This window comes from Drosophila miranda, chromosome 2, assembly GCF_003369915.1.
Source record: "Drosophila miranda strain MSH22 chromosome 2, D.miranda_PacBio2.1, whole genome shotgun sequence".
Taxonomy (NCBI): Eukaryota; Metazoa; Arthropoda; class Insecta; order Diptera; family Drosophilidae; genus Drosophila; species Drosophila miranda.
In genome coordinates, this window is record NC_046675.1 from 11,978,498 (window position 1) to 11,991,842 (window position 13,345).

Below are 13,345 nucleotides of genomic sequence, written 5' to 3' on the forward strand. Positions count from 1 at the left end.
TGGCTAATTGCCAGGCTCTCCATGAGAGATAGTCTGGCAGGAGTGTAGGAGCGGAGAAGCTCTCTCCGGATGAAGTAAAGCTGTGGTCGGTCTATGCGAGCATCCAGGTAAATTGTGGTCTACCTGCACCTGATGGCGAGTGGCACATCAGCCATTAACGCGCAATCAAGTGTACTTTGTACTACGACGAGAAGAAAGTAAAGGCAACAACTTTTGACTTCTGTTGCTGAGACTTGATTGATGGTGCAGTTGGCAAACTCTCCCTCTCCCTCGAGCAAATCCTAATTAAACCATTTCTTATTGCGCTAGTGGAAAGCTTTCGCGCTTTTCTCGGGCTCAAAAGAGAGCAAAGAATATCTTAAGTCGGCCGGCCATTGGCTTACAAGTAATCTAATCAGCTTTGTCTGGGCCAGGGCCAGCACTTGTCTCTAATGGTTGCACTTGAGTCCTGCCACTGCCGCTCCTACCGCCCCTCGCAACATGCATTTCCACTTAGATTGAGAGCAACATGGCCATTTATTTTGATTACACTTCGGCGGGGCCTGGGCTTTTTCCATTTCGGCTTTTTCTGTGGAAATTAAAATAAATTAACAAATAAACTTTGGCCCCAAACTTGAGTAAGAAGTTTGGATGCCAATTGCTGGCTATAAATTATGTCCCATCCTGGCGGCGGGTATGGCACCTGATCCAGACTTCAATTGCGCGTAATAAATTACCGAACCAACGAATATGAGCCGGCGTAATTAAGTGGATTTTAATGAGACTCGCTGGAAGAGTCCCCGAGCCGAACGGAATTGTGATTTGTGGCCACTTGGGCACTTATTAGACACTGTGCTATGAATAAATACGGCAAGGCAAGTGGTTTGTAGGTTGACTCTGGGACTAGGTTTATTACGGCTACTTTAAGACGTTGTCGTTATCGTTGTCGCGGCCGCGGCCGCCTTGAGGCGCTCCTTCTTCGATTTGCTTCGCTTGGCTGGCTGCGGCTGCGGTTGCGGTTTCTGCTGGACTGCCTTATCCTTTTCCTCCATAATGCGCTGGAAGAGCATCGCACTGCTCTGGCCATCCAAGTCATGACTCCTCCTGCTGCTGCTGCTGATGGAGTCCCTGGCAAAGTTCTCGTTCAAACAATCCCAGCCGCGCTGGGACGCGGGCACGCTGAGCTTATCGAGCAGCCGCGTGGCCAGCTGAGGAATTATGGGCTGGAGCACAATGCCGCAGAGCCGCAGCGCGTCCATTGTCATGGCGATTATGGTAGCCAGTCGTGGCTCGTTGGCGCCTTCGTTACCAGTCTTTAGCTCCCAGGGCCTGGCACTCTCAAAGAAATTGTTGGCCGCATGCAGAGCAGCCATAGTCGTGTCGGCCACCAAGTGGAAGTGATTGCACTCATAATGCGCCTCGCATCGCTCTGCAAAAGCGGACAGAATACGGAATACGGAATACAGAATACAGAATACAATATACAAAATGATGGCTTCACTTTGAGCTCTCAAGCTCTTTGGATGGCTTGGCCACACTCTCGAGTGCACTTGCTGCCTAGTGATTGGCCGGAAGAGCCCCAGGCAGATGCGGATGCAAATGCATATTATAAAGCATCTCGAGGCAGGCACACTTCAGCAGCAACTTCAGCTCGAGGATGGGGGCTGCTTAAATATTAAAATGACAAGGAAGCTGTGTTGGTTTACCTGACAGCTGTAGCAGCGAGTCCCGCAGACGCTTGGCCGCATCCACGCTCCGGAGCAGATCCACCAAGTGCTCGACATGCGGCTGGGGATAGACTTGGCGGGGATTCAGCGACTTGGCACAGGCACGTGATAACAGATTGCCCAGAGTGTCCGCCATCTCCGAGTTGAGGATGCGCAGGGCCTTCACGTGGCTGTAGTCTGAAAGGAGAGCCAGAAGCCATGAGAAATAACTTGTCAGGAACTGCTTTCTGCTGTCGCTGAATGAATGGATAAGCAACGGAATCAGATCTGCTCGCATTATCACTGTTGTTGACCCAAAAGAAAAAGAAAACCCTACTCAAAGCGGAGCACTGGTCGTATGAGTGATATTTTCATCTTCCATTTAACTTCCACACGAAATGCTTACAAATTCGGCCATTAAGGGGATTAGGACAGCGGAAACAGACAACCCACCAGAGAGACTCCGGTCAAAGACTGCTGCCCTCGGTGTCCGCCGTGGGGATAAAATCCGAATAACTTAACAACAGCATCAGCAGCCTGCTGGAAAAGACTTTCCCTTTTTGCTTATTTCCCGCTAAATCTGCTACAAAATGTTGCAGGTGGCTTTGTGGGTGAGAAGCTGAGCATGAAAGGGTTTAAGCTTTGCTAATAGTTGCAAAATCTTAGCTGTTTCCTGGTTCCGGGGAAATTGAGTTGAATAAAGGAGCGTGTAAAGGGATATGGAGAGTGTTCTGCTGGTATAACATGATGATGGTGCCCTAAGGGACGCTTTATTTGCTCGTATTTAATCAAACAGCACCCGATATCGAATGTCCTGTGTTCTGAGTATTTGCAGTATTTTGCTTCAAGGAAATATGAAATTTATTACACATGGAAAACGTCCAATAACCCTTTTGCTTCAAGGATACTTGGCTTGAAAACAAAAAAGTAATAACCTTCTGTTTCAAGTATTTTGGACCATGGAGAGATGCAACAGAGCAAATGGCAACCGAAAATCATTGAAATTCCTGCCAGGGCCATTCATCTGCGGCAAGTTAATTAAAATTTCTACCTATGAAAATGAAATTCCAAACCGAAAATGCGCCAACAATTTCGGATTTGATGATAGCTCCAGCCATCGATAAACGGGGCCACAAAATGCAGCTGCAGCTGCAGCCATTTGGTAATTAAAACTACCCTGTCCGGAGACAATAATCGGCTAATTGCTGTTGGCAAACAATTATGCCTGTTTCGAATTTCTGACAATTTTGATTGGCGGTTTTTCAATGAAATTAAAACTTGCCCAAAACCGAAGCTTCCATAAACACAATTTATTTTTGGGGAATTTCATTAGGAGTTCTATGAACTTTCAATCCTCATATACTGTTTCAGACACGTCGCAATGGAGTTTTGTTTTCTCTGGGGTAAATAGAAACTGCCAAAACTGTTGCCTCCATCATTAATGCAATTGTTGCGCAACAAGGAGCAAAATGGGGGACACAAAGAACAAAGTTTTACCACCTGAAGCAGGCAAAAGTCAGCTGAATTCGAGTGAATGGGCGTCGTCGGGTCGAGTTCCACATGCATAGACGACTCGAATGTAGACTGTAGTTTCTGAAATCAAATTCATGTCAAGGCAGCATGTACAGAGGGAGCATTAAGAGACGTATGAGGCTTGAGAATACCTCTGGTACAAAGAGATCGTTCAGGGTACTTTAAGATGATTTCTTAGTATTTAATAGATATTTTCCAAATACCTACCGATTGGAGAATACCTCTTTCATACGGCAACTCTTCTGCATATGATTCTTATTTAAAATAGGATATCCTTTGCATCCGACAGGCACTGAACTCCTTTCAAAATGTATGTGTAGTCGTAGCCTTTCATTTTCAGTTAACTGAAGCGATTGGATGGCAGGGGCTGGCTTTTCATTTTGAATGCATTGAATTTTGATGCCTTGCCAGCTGTTTGGCTGCCGTTGGCTGTAAATCCATTGAAAATGGAAAAATGCATCAAAGTTTATTAGCAGCTGGCACCCCTCTAGCTCCACACTTCCTCGCATCTCAATCGAGTATTGCTTTCTAATGAAATTGTTCGGAAAGGCTCCGCAACACGTGCTGTATATTGTATGTGGCATTACCTGTCCGAGACCCCCCTCGCTGGCGCTTAAGTCCTGCCAACTCTTAACTGCTTACGTGAGCAGCTACAAATTGCAAAAAAGCAAAAGTTCCTGGCATGTGCAACAAACTGGGAGGCGGTGGGGGGAAACCGGGACACATGTACAACACAACACTTGCAACAAAACTTCAAGCATCCTGCACATGGAACACGGGAACACGTGACAGGGAAAGAGGCCCGGCCGGCCACAGACAAATGCTGCTGCACTTCCGAGTCCAAATATAAATAATACTTTTTTACGTGCCCCGCGAGTTGCACTCTAGATGTTGCCGCTTGCTGTTAGCCGGTTGCCGGTTCTCGGTTGCCTCCTAGCTGCACCTTAAATAACCTGAATAACTTGTCGCTCTACCATTGCTGCTCCACTTTGCGCCATTTGCCCTGCAGAACTTTGACACAATTTTACCCGCTTTTCTTTCCTTATATATTTTTCCAGCAAACTTTGGCTTTAACTGGAGAGCAGGAGGCAGGGCCGGCGGGCACAGGGGGTGGGGAAAGAAGAAGAGTGCCTGGCAACACTTTCCCATCAAATATTTAACCAGCCTTGCTGCAATCGGAGACAGCCAGTCGGAGGTGTCATGCTAATTTGCCGGCGAACACAGGTCGTACGAGTATAGGTTATGTGCCAGGCACTAATTTCTTGTCGACACTCTAACAAAATTAGTTAAGGATTAGAGGTGGAGCAAAATAGAGGAATGGATAAGATGAGTAGCGTAGCACAGGAAAGAATCATAAGATACAAGTCGAAGGTTAAGCCTTGGAGGATCCAACCCCTTGTACTGATGTTCCACACAAATGGAAGCGAAAGACGAAGAATACTTGCCCTCGAGGCTAGCAAAAAACGGGTACAGGGAGTCCCATAATAATAATAGACTTCTGATAGATTCGAAGAATTCGTTTCGCGCTGTCACCAAACTTGCCCGACCTTCAGCTCCATTCAGTCCAAGAGGAGGCGCCGCAGGACTTCAAGGAACAGCATTCTCCAGCGACAAGCTTAAGTATTCAAATTTATAAATTGAGTAACGCCCCGAGGAAGCTGATTGCATCAGCGTACAGTTGCCTTTGCCAGAGGGCTGCCTCCTCCACTTATTTGCATTTCCTGTGAAACTTTTTTGCCATGTAGACAGATGACGCAGGTCCTTCAGCAGCTCTTTGGACTTTGGTCCTGTACCCGCAGCTGTTGTTGCATCAGATTCTAAATGCAATTTCCATGCACGCTGCCCAAGTTCCGTCCGTTGTTGCTAATGAAAAGTTGAGCTGAGCGGTTAAGGATGTTGTCCAAACGCGTTATGAAATGCAATGCAGATGCAGCCGCACCGCAGCCTCTCCCCCCGAAAGCTACCGGCCACAAATCGAATTACGGGCAAACCTTTTGATTGGGAAATGCACCTAATGGACAGCCTGAATTAAACCAAAATGAACCTGTCACAAATCATTTATTGGCCCCAAAAATATGCAAAATACGGGCTCGAAACTTTCGTAATTTAATCAAGCGGCGCGTCGCCGTCGCACTGCAGCAGTTCTTGGCAGCACACTGTCGTTTTTTTTTTGTATTTTAATTTGCAGGCCAAATGCAATAAAAATGCAATTAAATTAGCCGCAAAGCAGCGGGCCATAAACACACACAAAAAAAAACAACAAAAATCATTAACAAGCGCAAATTGAATAAAGGAAAATGTGAAAATCTGCTGCCTGTCTGGAAAATCCACCGAAAAAGCAAAGCCAGCAAGCAATAATTGAAAATGAAGTTTAAAGACCTGGCAGACAGACACCACAGGGCGGGGCGATAGCAAGTTATGCAAATTGAAAGCCAAAAAAAAGGTGAGAGGAGGGGAATCAATCAAAAAGTATCGAAATCAAGGTTGACACCCCACAAATCAGTCTCTGGGCATCGAAGTGTGTTAATTGCTTTCGAAAGAGCTCTGAATGGAAGCCAGAAACCCGAACTGCTATTCCCGGAACCTGATTGATGGCAGATCTAATCATATCCGTCAGACAATTGCCAGAGCCCCTACGAAACTGAGAGTCCTGCTTCTGGGGTGGGTTTCCGTTTCCTACTCCTATGTAAATCACTGATACGAGATTCCCGGGATACGAGAAACTTCCAAGGCAAATAAACAAAAGTCAGTTTTGGCAGCAGGTCCTGCCAGACCGAAAAACTTTTCCCTTTAGTTTGTGGGGAGTCGGGCATAAAATTGAAATGCAAATTAAAGCAAAGGTAACCGGAACGACGACAGATGGTCACTCACATATGCATACACACGGGCGCAGGACACCTCAACCTCAAGACAACCCCAAACAGTTTTTGCTGATGATTTGATGGAAAAACTATTTGAATAACCACAGGCCATCTCTCCCTCCCAAGGAACCACCCTTAGGGAGAGGTTTCTGAATGGCAAGCCGCAAAGTGAACAAGCCACAGACATCAAAAGGATTCCGCGGTTTGCTGTCGGGCACTGAACTTAGTTGGTAGCTTGCTTGATAGCGTCACTCACTGCCATCGCTGCGGGCCACGCCTTCGCGCAGCAGAAAGTAGCGCAGACCCTCCATAGTGTACTGCTGGGCGGCCTGGACGGGATCCACCACGTTGTGCTTGCTCTTGGACATCTTCTGACCGTCGACCGTCCAGTGCGAGTGGACGTACAGCTGCTGTGGCGGCTGGAGGCCAGCGGCCAGGAGGAATGCGGGCCAATAAATGCCATGGAACTTGAGGATGTCCTTGCCAATCACCTGCTGGGCTGGTGGCCAGTGATCCAGAAACTGCATTGGGAAAAAACCAATCCCAATCAGTTGATTTTCACAACAGTCTTCAAGCTTGATCTTACCTCCTCATTGGGATATCCCAAGGAGCTAAGATAGTTGACCAGCGCATCCAGCCATACGTACACCGTTTGCGAGTCATCACCCGGCACCGGTATGGCCCAGTGGACGCGGTTTGAGGGCCGCGACACGGACACATCCGGCAGCGGTTCGCTGAGCGTGTCCAACAGAATCTTCTCGAACTTGGCTGGTCGTATGCGCGCCTCCTGCTTGACCCAGTGCCGGACATCGTCCTGGAACTGCGACAGGCGGAACATGTAGTTGGTCTCCTCCGTCCACTCTACGGGATGGCCCGACTCTAGAGAGTAGCGCGTGCCACTGGCCTCGTCCAGACGCAGTTGAGAGTCGGTGAGGAATACCTCATCGGACACACAGTACCAGCCGCTGTAAGCAGCCGAGTAGATGTGTCCCCGGGAGTGCAGAGTGCGCTGTGAATCAAAAATCGACATTAAAATGTTTCGGGAATCTCCAGTATCGCCCATCCTACCCAGAACTGGGCCACAGCCTGCTTGTGTCGTTCCTCCGTGGTTCGTATGAAGTCGTCATGCTGTATGCGTGCCGCCTGGAAGACCTCGCGGTAGCGAGATGATATCTCCTGGCAGTACTGATCGACGGGCACCTTGTGGTTGGCTGCCGCCTGCTGGATCTTAGTTCCATGCTCGTCTGTGCCGGTGCACAGGCGGACATCAGCGGCAGGATACCGAAGCCTCTGATATCGACAGTGGGCATCGGCTATCACCGCCGAGTACAGGTGGCCAATGTGTGGGGCTGAAACAGGGTCCATTTTTAGTGTTATCCAACTTTTTGGAGAAACGAAATCACAGAACTCACCAGCGTTTACATAGAAAATTGGCGTCGTCACATAGTGCGAGCTGCTGCAGCGTGCTCCCAGACATTTAAGTAGCTTGATTCTACGTAACAGCATTGTCTAGTCATTTCTTTTAACACATAAATCCAACAAAATTACGAAAACAAATTGCCGGCAATGTTTTATAACAAGAAACAGCTGTTGGGTTAACAGCAGTGTGACCGCGGACCTTTCGATCAAATATACCGAAACTACGTCACAAATTTCAAAATATACTGTAAGTATACTGACGAATTATTTGAATTCAAGGTTTCACATTCCTCGTTTTTGATATTGCGCCGAATTTTACTAGCTAGATAGGATTCTCAGCTCTGCCCACATCATTTTATTCAATTAATGAAACTATTTTCTACTTGACTGGCTTATTTTAAGTACCTCCTTTTATTGGATTTTGTCTTAAAAAAAAATATATCGAAAAATGTCGAACAAAAAAACGAAAAAGAATAGTCGTTCCTATTGCTCAATTTTTGGCTAACTAAAACTTTTGGCCCTGCCCACATAATTTGATGAATAAATTGACTAAAAGACTAACTACTTCTAACTACTCCCATTTATTGTATTTTGAATAAAACAAGGTTTAAACAAAAATGGTCGACAAAAAAGAACATTCACATATTGTAACCTCAATGTTGCTGGTATTTAAAGACTTGTTGCTTGTCAACCGAGTATGGGCATTTGTATAACCTATTTTTAATATTATATAAATATATAAACTTTCCAAACTATTTTAAAACGTACTTAATACATTTTCTCAAATTGATATGTTTTAGATGTATTCATGCATTTGATTAGTTTCTTATACATATATTGATCCCGATACCAATTCATTGTCTCTGTAAGAAGACCACTCCTTAAAAATATCGTTGAAATACATACCTTTTAAACAGAGACTGACTAGTTTCTGCATTAATTAGAGTCTGGGATGACAAACATTTCCGCAATTCTATAATATCCTTTTCCTTACGGTATGCAGAGACCCTACAAATTGATTGCTGCAGCAACATGTTTTGAAATGCATTTTTATCGTTTTGAAGAACACTTTTGACGATTTTCATTGGCCGAAAGCAAAACCGGGTCGTGTCCGTTTCAAAACCGTTTTAGTTACCAAAACCGGTTCCGATAAGGTGCGCTATATTTAAACCTGTGGAAAAGGGCACCCAGCCACATGAAAAACTAAGTTTATATGCATATATTATAAGACTATATAATTTAAAGGTATGAAATGAGACTCATTGTTGCCTACCGGTTCAAAGAGAGCCTTAACCTATTCAGAGAGATGCGAATAGACCCAGGGCTGCACAACATGCCATAAAATTCAAGTTGATATAAAAAAATGTAAGTGCGTTTAACAAAATAAGAAAATATATAAATTACGAAGCACACGTGGTCCGTACATCTTGGCCCCTCCTCGAACGTACTTTCTCGGCTGTTCCTTACATCTTGGCCCCTCCTCGAACGTACTTTCTCGGCTTTTCCATAATCCACTGGCGATATGCGGCCATGCGTCGCGTCCTCGGCGCCGCCGCTTTGTTTTGGGCCTCCACAGCAGCACAGGCCGCTTTGTAGGCCGCCTGCTTGGTCGCGTCAAAGTCCTTCTTGGCGTCCGTTATCTGCTTACCAAGAGTCAGTACCCGGTTTTTGGCAGCCTCCAGCAGTTGGGTTTTCTCCGACAGCTCCGTCTGTGCGCCTTGGGACACGCCCTCGATATTTACCAGATTTGCGGTGGCGGCGGCCAGCAAACGCTTCAACGACTCCACCTGACTCTGCGCCTCGGTGGCCATCGCCGCTGCGGCAATGGAGTTAGCCTGGGTGCTCTGCAGGGAGGACATGATATCATTGACGACTGCCTCCGCCTCGGCCATCTCATGCTCCAATTGCTCGACAATCTGCTGCTTGCCCGCGAGTGCTGCATCTGCTACACGCGCCGACTGTGCCGCTTTCTCGGCCAGCTCGGTCTTCACCTGAGTGGCTGCTGCCTCCGCTGCCGACATTTGGGCATCGCTAGCCGCCTTGGCATCTTGTGCGGCTTTCTGGGCGATGTTGGAGGCCTTGGACTTGGGATTGCCCTTGTCAAAGTTACCGCATTGTTTCGCTTTCGAGCTCACGCCCCCGCACCCGCCCTCACCGCTGTCCGAATCCATGTGCAGATTGGAGAAGAACTGCCTGCCGTCCGTTTCATCCAGCTGGGGCGTGTCGTCGTACAGGTAGATGGACTCCAATCCGGAGATTCCATACAGCAGGAAAAGGAGGGTGATCCCTACTTTGTGGTAATGCATATTTCGATTCAGACCCGATGACAATCTCTCAGCTCGTTTGTAAACGTCTGAGGCATAGGATTCTTTGATGCTGCTTCGAACCGATTTTTTTGTAACGACTTTTCTGATGCTATCCAGACTTCTCTGTTAGGAACTGTTAAGGATATTTTCAGTTAAGAATTTGAATTTAAATCTGATTGCGATTTGCAATCGTTATCGGTTATCGGCAGTTTGCCGCCGCTACTCTATGGCGCTAGTGTGTTTGGCGCGAGTTTTGAAACTGAAATATTTTGCTCTGGTTTTGCCTGCTGATTTATGGACCTATCAGGGATATTTATTATAATACAAAATATATTTAATCAAACATAATAAACGCGAAATCCAACTCAAAAGTCCCTACGCTATCTTTGAATTTCTTCGAGCCTGTCGTTTTCGCTGCGACTTTCGCAGCATCCGACGACTCCTCTGGGCCTTGCTCTTGGCCTCGACGGCGGCACAGTTTGCTTTGTAGGCTGACTGCTTGGTCGTGTCAAAGTCCTTCCTGGCGTCCTGCAACTGCCTGACGACCACTGTTACCCGGTTCTTGACCGCCTCCAGCAGCTGAGTTTTCTCCTCCAGCTCCGTTTGCGCCCCATTGGACACCGCCTCTATGTTGTTGAGATTGGCAGATGCCGCCTCCAACATAGTCTTCAGGTCTGCCAGCTGCTTCTGGGCTTCGACAGCAGCGGCATTCGCAACGGCCGCATTCGCAATGGTGCTCTGAAGCGAGGTCGTGATATCATTGACGACTGCCTCCGCCTCCCGCTGCTCGACTTCTAATTGCTCCAAGATCTGCTGTTTGCCCGCAAGCGCTGCTTCCGCTGCCCGGGCCGACTGGACAGCCATGTCGGCCAGCTCGGACTTGATCTTTAAGGAGGCCGCCTCTGCGGCAGAGCCCTGTGCATCGTTGGCCGCCTTTGCCTCCTGTGCCGCCTTCTGGGCGATGTTGGATGCCTTGGACTTGGGATCGCCTTTGCCCAGCCCGCAGTCGCTCTTCGCAGGCGCCCCACCACCCTTACATGCTTCGCTGCCGCCTCCTTTCTGCCCCCCTTCGTCCAGCCACACGAGATCGGGATAGCTTTCGACCATCTGACGCTTTCTGTGCACCTATCGGGAGGGGGCGAGGAGGAAGTCTGATGAATCGGTGGACTCCTGATGTCCCGGAGGTTGCTCCTACCTTTCTGCGTGGCCTTCGGATAAAGTTCTCGGAGAAGCAGATGGCGTTCAGTATTACGAGCATGCAAATTACCTTTCGAAAGAGCATTATTTTCGTTTTGATTCTCGATCTGAGGAAGTTGGCAAAGACTGAATGGAAATTTTACAGATTTTTAAAGGTTTTGCCTTTGATCTGACAGCTGACTGACAGTTGGCAGTAGACTGTGGAAAAAATTCTTCGAGAATGCGAATAGAATTCCTAATATTCTGGATCATTGCACTCATCTTTTTGACAGCAGAAGCCACGGACTATTCGCATTTCCGGAGACGCAGCAAGCGGCTCATGCCGTATGATGCTGGCGGAACGGATAGCTCGAGAGGCGGCGGGGATGGTTGCGATGGCGACAGCCAGCAGAGGGACAACCAGCCATGGGCGGAGCAGCAGCAGGCACCAAAGCCCCGCAAGCAGCTAAAAACCAACGCCAAGCAGCGGTCCTCGAGCATAGCCGTGCAAGCAGCCAACGAGGCGAAGAAGGCCAACGACGACATGGCCTCAGCCGTGAAGCTGTCCTCGAACAAGATCAAGCAGGAGTACGCGGACAAGGCGATGTCTGCAGCGAAGGCTGCAGAGGCAGTCTTGGCTGGCAAAATCCAGCTCGTGGAGCAGCTCGAGGCGGAGGTGCGCGAGGCCGAACTTTTGGTACAGGAAGAGTCCCAGGCGCTGATCACGGCGGAGGCCAACACCCAGCTGGCGATGAAGCAGTACCAGCAGGCGCAGACCGAGCTGAAGATGCTGGTGGCCACGCTCAAGGTGGCCAGGGAGAGCAAGGAGAGCGCCGACCAGATGAACACGGTCTGGCAGCAGTCGCTGTCCGAGAAGACCGCCCTCCTGGACGCCGCCCACAACCGGGTGGGTGTCCTGCTCCGCCAACTGAGGGATGCCCGCGCCGACTATGGGGAGACCAAGAAGGAGGCCCACAAGGCCATCTGTGCCGCCAAGGAGGCCAAGCAGCGCATCGAACAGTCGGAAAGCGGCAGTTGACGCCGACGCGCCTGGAGGTGGGAGGACAATCACGGTTGACACTCGTTTCTTCTTCTAACTTATATTTTCTATTGAGATTAAAGAACGTTCACGTTTTTTTGTTGTTGAATTGTAATCTGTAGTTTATTAAACTTTTTTCTTTAGGGAATAAAAATATAAAATTCCTCGACAGCGTGCAAAAAGTGCGCGCGCGTCTTGAATGGCTGCCAAAAAAATGCTATGGAACTTTTGCCTGTCCGACTGACTCCTTTTGATCCAATCCGATCGATCCAATCGTCCGTCCAGTCCATCCATCCATCCATCCATCCGTCCATCCGCAACAAGCTTAAACATACATACAATTTATATGCGCGACAAATACCAGAGCGGACTAAAACTATTAGAATATAGGGGAGGCTCCTCCCTCCAGGACTACAATTTAAAATAATTTTAATCGAACAAGCCACAAATAAAACGGTACGGTACGGATAAACAATTTACACGGATTCGGATTTTACATATACAAAAAATATTAGCATAAACATACATATAATGAATAAATATACAAATTAAAATTACAATTACAAATGTTTGTGTCTGTCTGTATAATTTCAAGGGGGTGATGCTTGGTTTCTATATACTACATACATATGTATATCTCCCTATATCGAGTGAAGCGGATTACTATTTGTGGTCCAATCAATCAATTAGTTAGTATTGACAGTTGTTAACAGAAAACATAAATACGCAGAGGCTCTCTACATAAAATAGTTGCGTCTCCACCACAATCTGGTTATACATTTGTTATATCCTTTGTATCCTTAAGAGTAGTTTTCAATTCTTATTTTAATATTTCTATGCATAAATGTATATATAGTATATATTTATAATTCGTATGCGATTTATATGTACAATCTAACACAAAGCCCCTGTAAGTAAACGTCCTCCAAACATCCCCCACAACTCGACCCGACTATATCCTAGGCTTATTATAGATCTCGTGTGTGTGTGTGTGTGTGTGTGTGTGTGTTTTGTTAGAATCTGTGTGTGGGTGGAGCCCTAGTCCTAGACACTAGATATTATGGTATATATCTAATTTTAATTATTCCTCCCCCTCTGAATACTGACGTCATCGAGTTTCTATATGTTCTTTTTGTTGTTCTTGTTGTTTTGGGGTGTGGATATACATATATATTGTTGGGGATTTTATGTTGCATTCGTTGCTGCTGCTGCCGCTTAATATGTGCTCCTTATTCATGCTCTTTTTCAGATATTCATGTATATACTATTTATATAAATGTGTATGCTGTATGCTGTATGCTGTATGTGTATGCGTGTAAGATATAT

The 13,345-nt window shown here is 47.0% G+C and overlaps 4 protein-coding genes and 1 long non-coding RNA gene across 5 annotated transcripts; 2 read left to right on the forward strand and 3 right to left on the reverse strand.

Annotated features, from left to right (window-relative positions):
- Positions 1 to 859: 859 nt before the first annotated feature.
- LOC108157025 (methionine--tRNA ligase, mitochondrial) lies at positions 860 to 7,688 on the reverse strand. Its single transcript, XM_017288835.2, has 6 exons — positions 7,492 to 7,688; positions 7,148 to 7,428; positions 6,666 to 7,088; positions 6,336 to 6,600; positions 1,686 to 1,883; positions 860 to 1,408 (listed from the first exon to the last, which is right to left on the reverse strand). Exons 1-6 carry the CDS (start codon positions 7,583 to 7,585, stop codon positions 903 to 905), a joined length of 1,767 nt encoding a protein of 588 aa, XP_017144324.1. The 5' UTR covers positions 7,586 to 7,688; the 3' UTR covers positions 860 to 902.
- On the forward strand, positions 5,976 to 7,132 carry LOC117187209. Its single transcript, XR_004471963.1, has 2 exons — positions 5,976 to 6,058; positions 6,206 to 7,132. It is a non-coding gene; the product is annotated as an uncharacterized LOC117187209 (long non-coding RNA).
- Positions 7,689 to 8,122: 434 nt separating the features above from the next.
- Positions 8,123 to 9,910, reverse strand: LOC108154388. Its single transcript, XM_017284651.2, has 3 exons — positions 8,772 to 9,910; positions 8,267 to 8,669; positions 8,123 to 8,212 (listed from the first exon to the last, which is right to left on the reverse strand). The coding sequence occupies exon 1, from the start codon at positions 9,802 to 9,804 to the stop codon at positions 8,962 to 8,964; it is 843 nt and encodes a 280-aa protein (XP_017140140.1). The 5' UTR covers positions 9,805 to 9,910; the 3' UTR covers positions 8,123 to 8,212; positions 8,267 to 8,669; positions 8,772 to 8,961.
- Positions 9,911 to 10,081: 171 nt separating this feature from the next.
- On the reverse strand, positions 10,082 to 11,100 carry LOC108155491. The gene is made up of 2 exons (XM_017286315.2): positions 11,000 to 11,100; positions 10,082 to 10,929 (listed from the first exon to the last, which is right to left on the reverse strand). The coding sequence occupies exons 1-2, from the start codon at positions 11,084 to 11,086 to the stop codon at positions 10,180 to 10,182; spliced, it is 837 nt and encodes a 278-aa protein (XP_017141804.1). The 5' UTR covers positions 11,087 to 11,100; the 3' UTR covers positions 10,082 to 10,179.
- Positions 11,101 to 11,200: 100 nt separating this feature from the next.
- Positions 11,201 to 12,645, forward strand: LOC108155492. The gene has a single exon (XM_017286317.2). The coding sequence runs from the start codon at positions 11,222 to 11,224 to the stop codon at positions 12,017 to 12,019; it is 798 nt and encodes a 265-aa protein (XP_017141806.1). The 5' UTR covers positions 11,201 to 11,221; the 3' UTR covers positions 12,020 to 12,645.
- The last annotated feature ends 700 nt before the right edge of the window (positions 12,646 to 13,345 follow it).

Bases quoted from the DNA above. Each gene is read 5' to 3' on its own strand.
- LOC108157025 (XM_017288835.2), bottom strand. From the start codon at position 7,585: ATGCTGTTACGTAGAATCAAGCTACTTAAATGTCTGGGAGCACGCTGC. The intron at 7,429-7,491 runs GTGAGTTCTGTG...ACCCTGTTTCAG, and splicing joins AATTTTCTATGTAAACGCTG to CCCCACACATTGGCCACCTG. The intron at 1,409-1,685 runs GTAAACCAACAC...CCGCTTTTGCAG, and splicing joins CTCGCTGCTACAGCTGTCAG to AGCGATGCGAGGCGCATTAT.
- LOC108154388 (XM_017284651.2), bottom strand. From the start codon at position 9,804: ATGCATTACCACAAAGTAGGGATCACCCTCCTTTTCCTGCTGTATGGA.
- LOC108155491 (XM_017286315.2), bottom strand. From the start codon at position 11,086: ATGCTCTTTCGAAAGGTAATTTGCATGCTCGTAATACTGAACGCCATC. The intron at 10,930-10,999 runs GTAGGAGCAACC...CCCTCCCGATAG, and splicing joins TCCGAAGGCCACGCAGAAAG to GTGCACAGAAAGCGTCAGAT.
- LOC108155492 (XM_017286317.2), top strand. From the start codon at position 11,222: ATGCGAATAGAATTCCTAATATTCTGGATCATTGCACTCATCTTTTTG.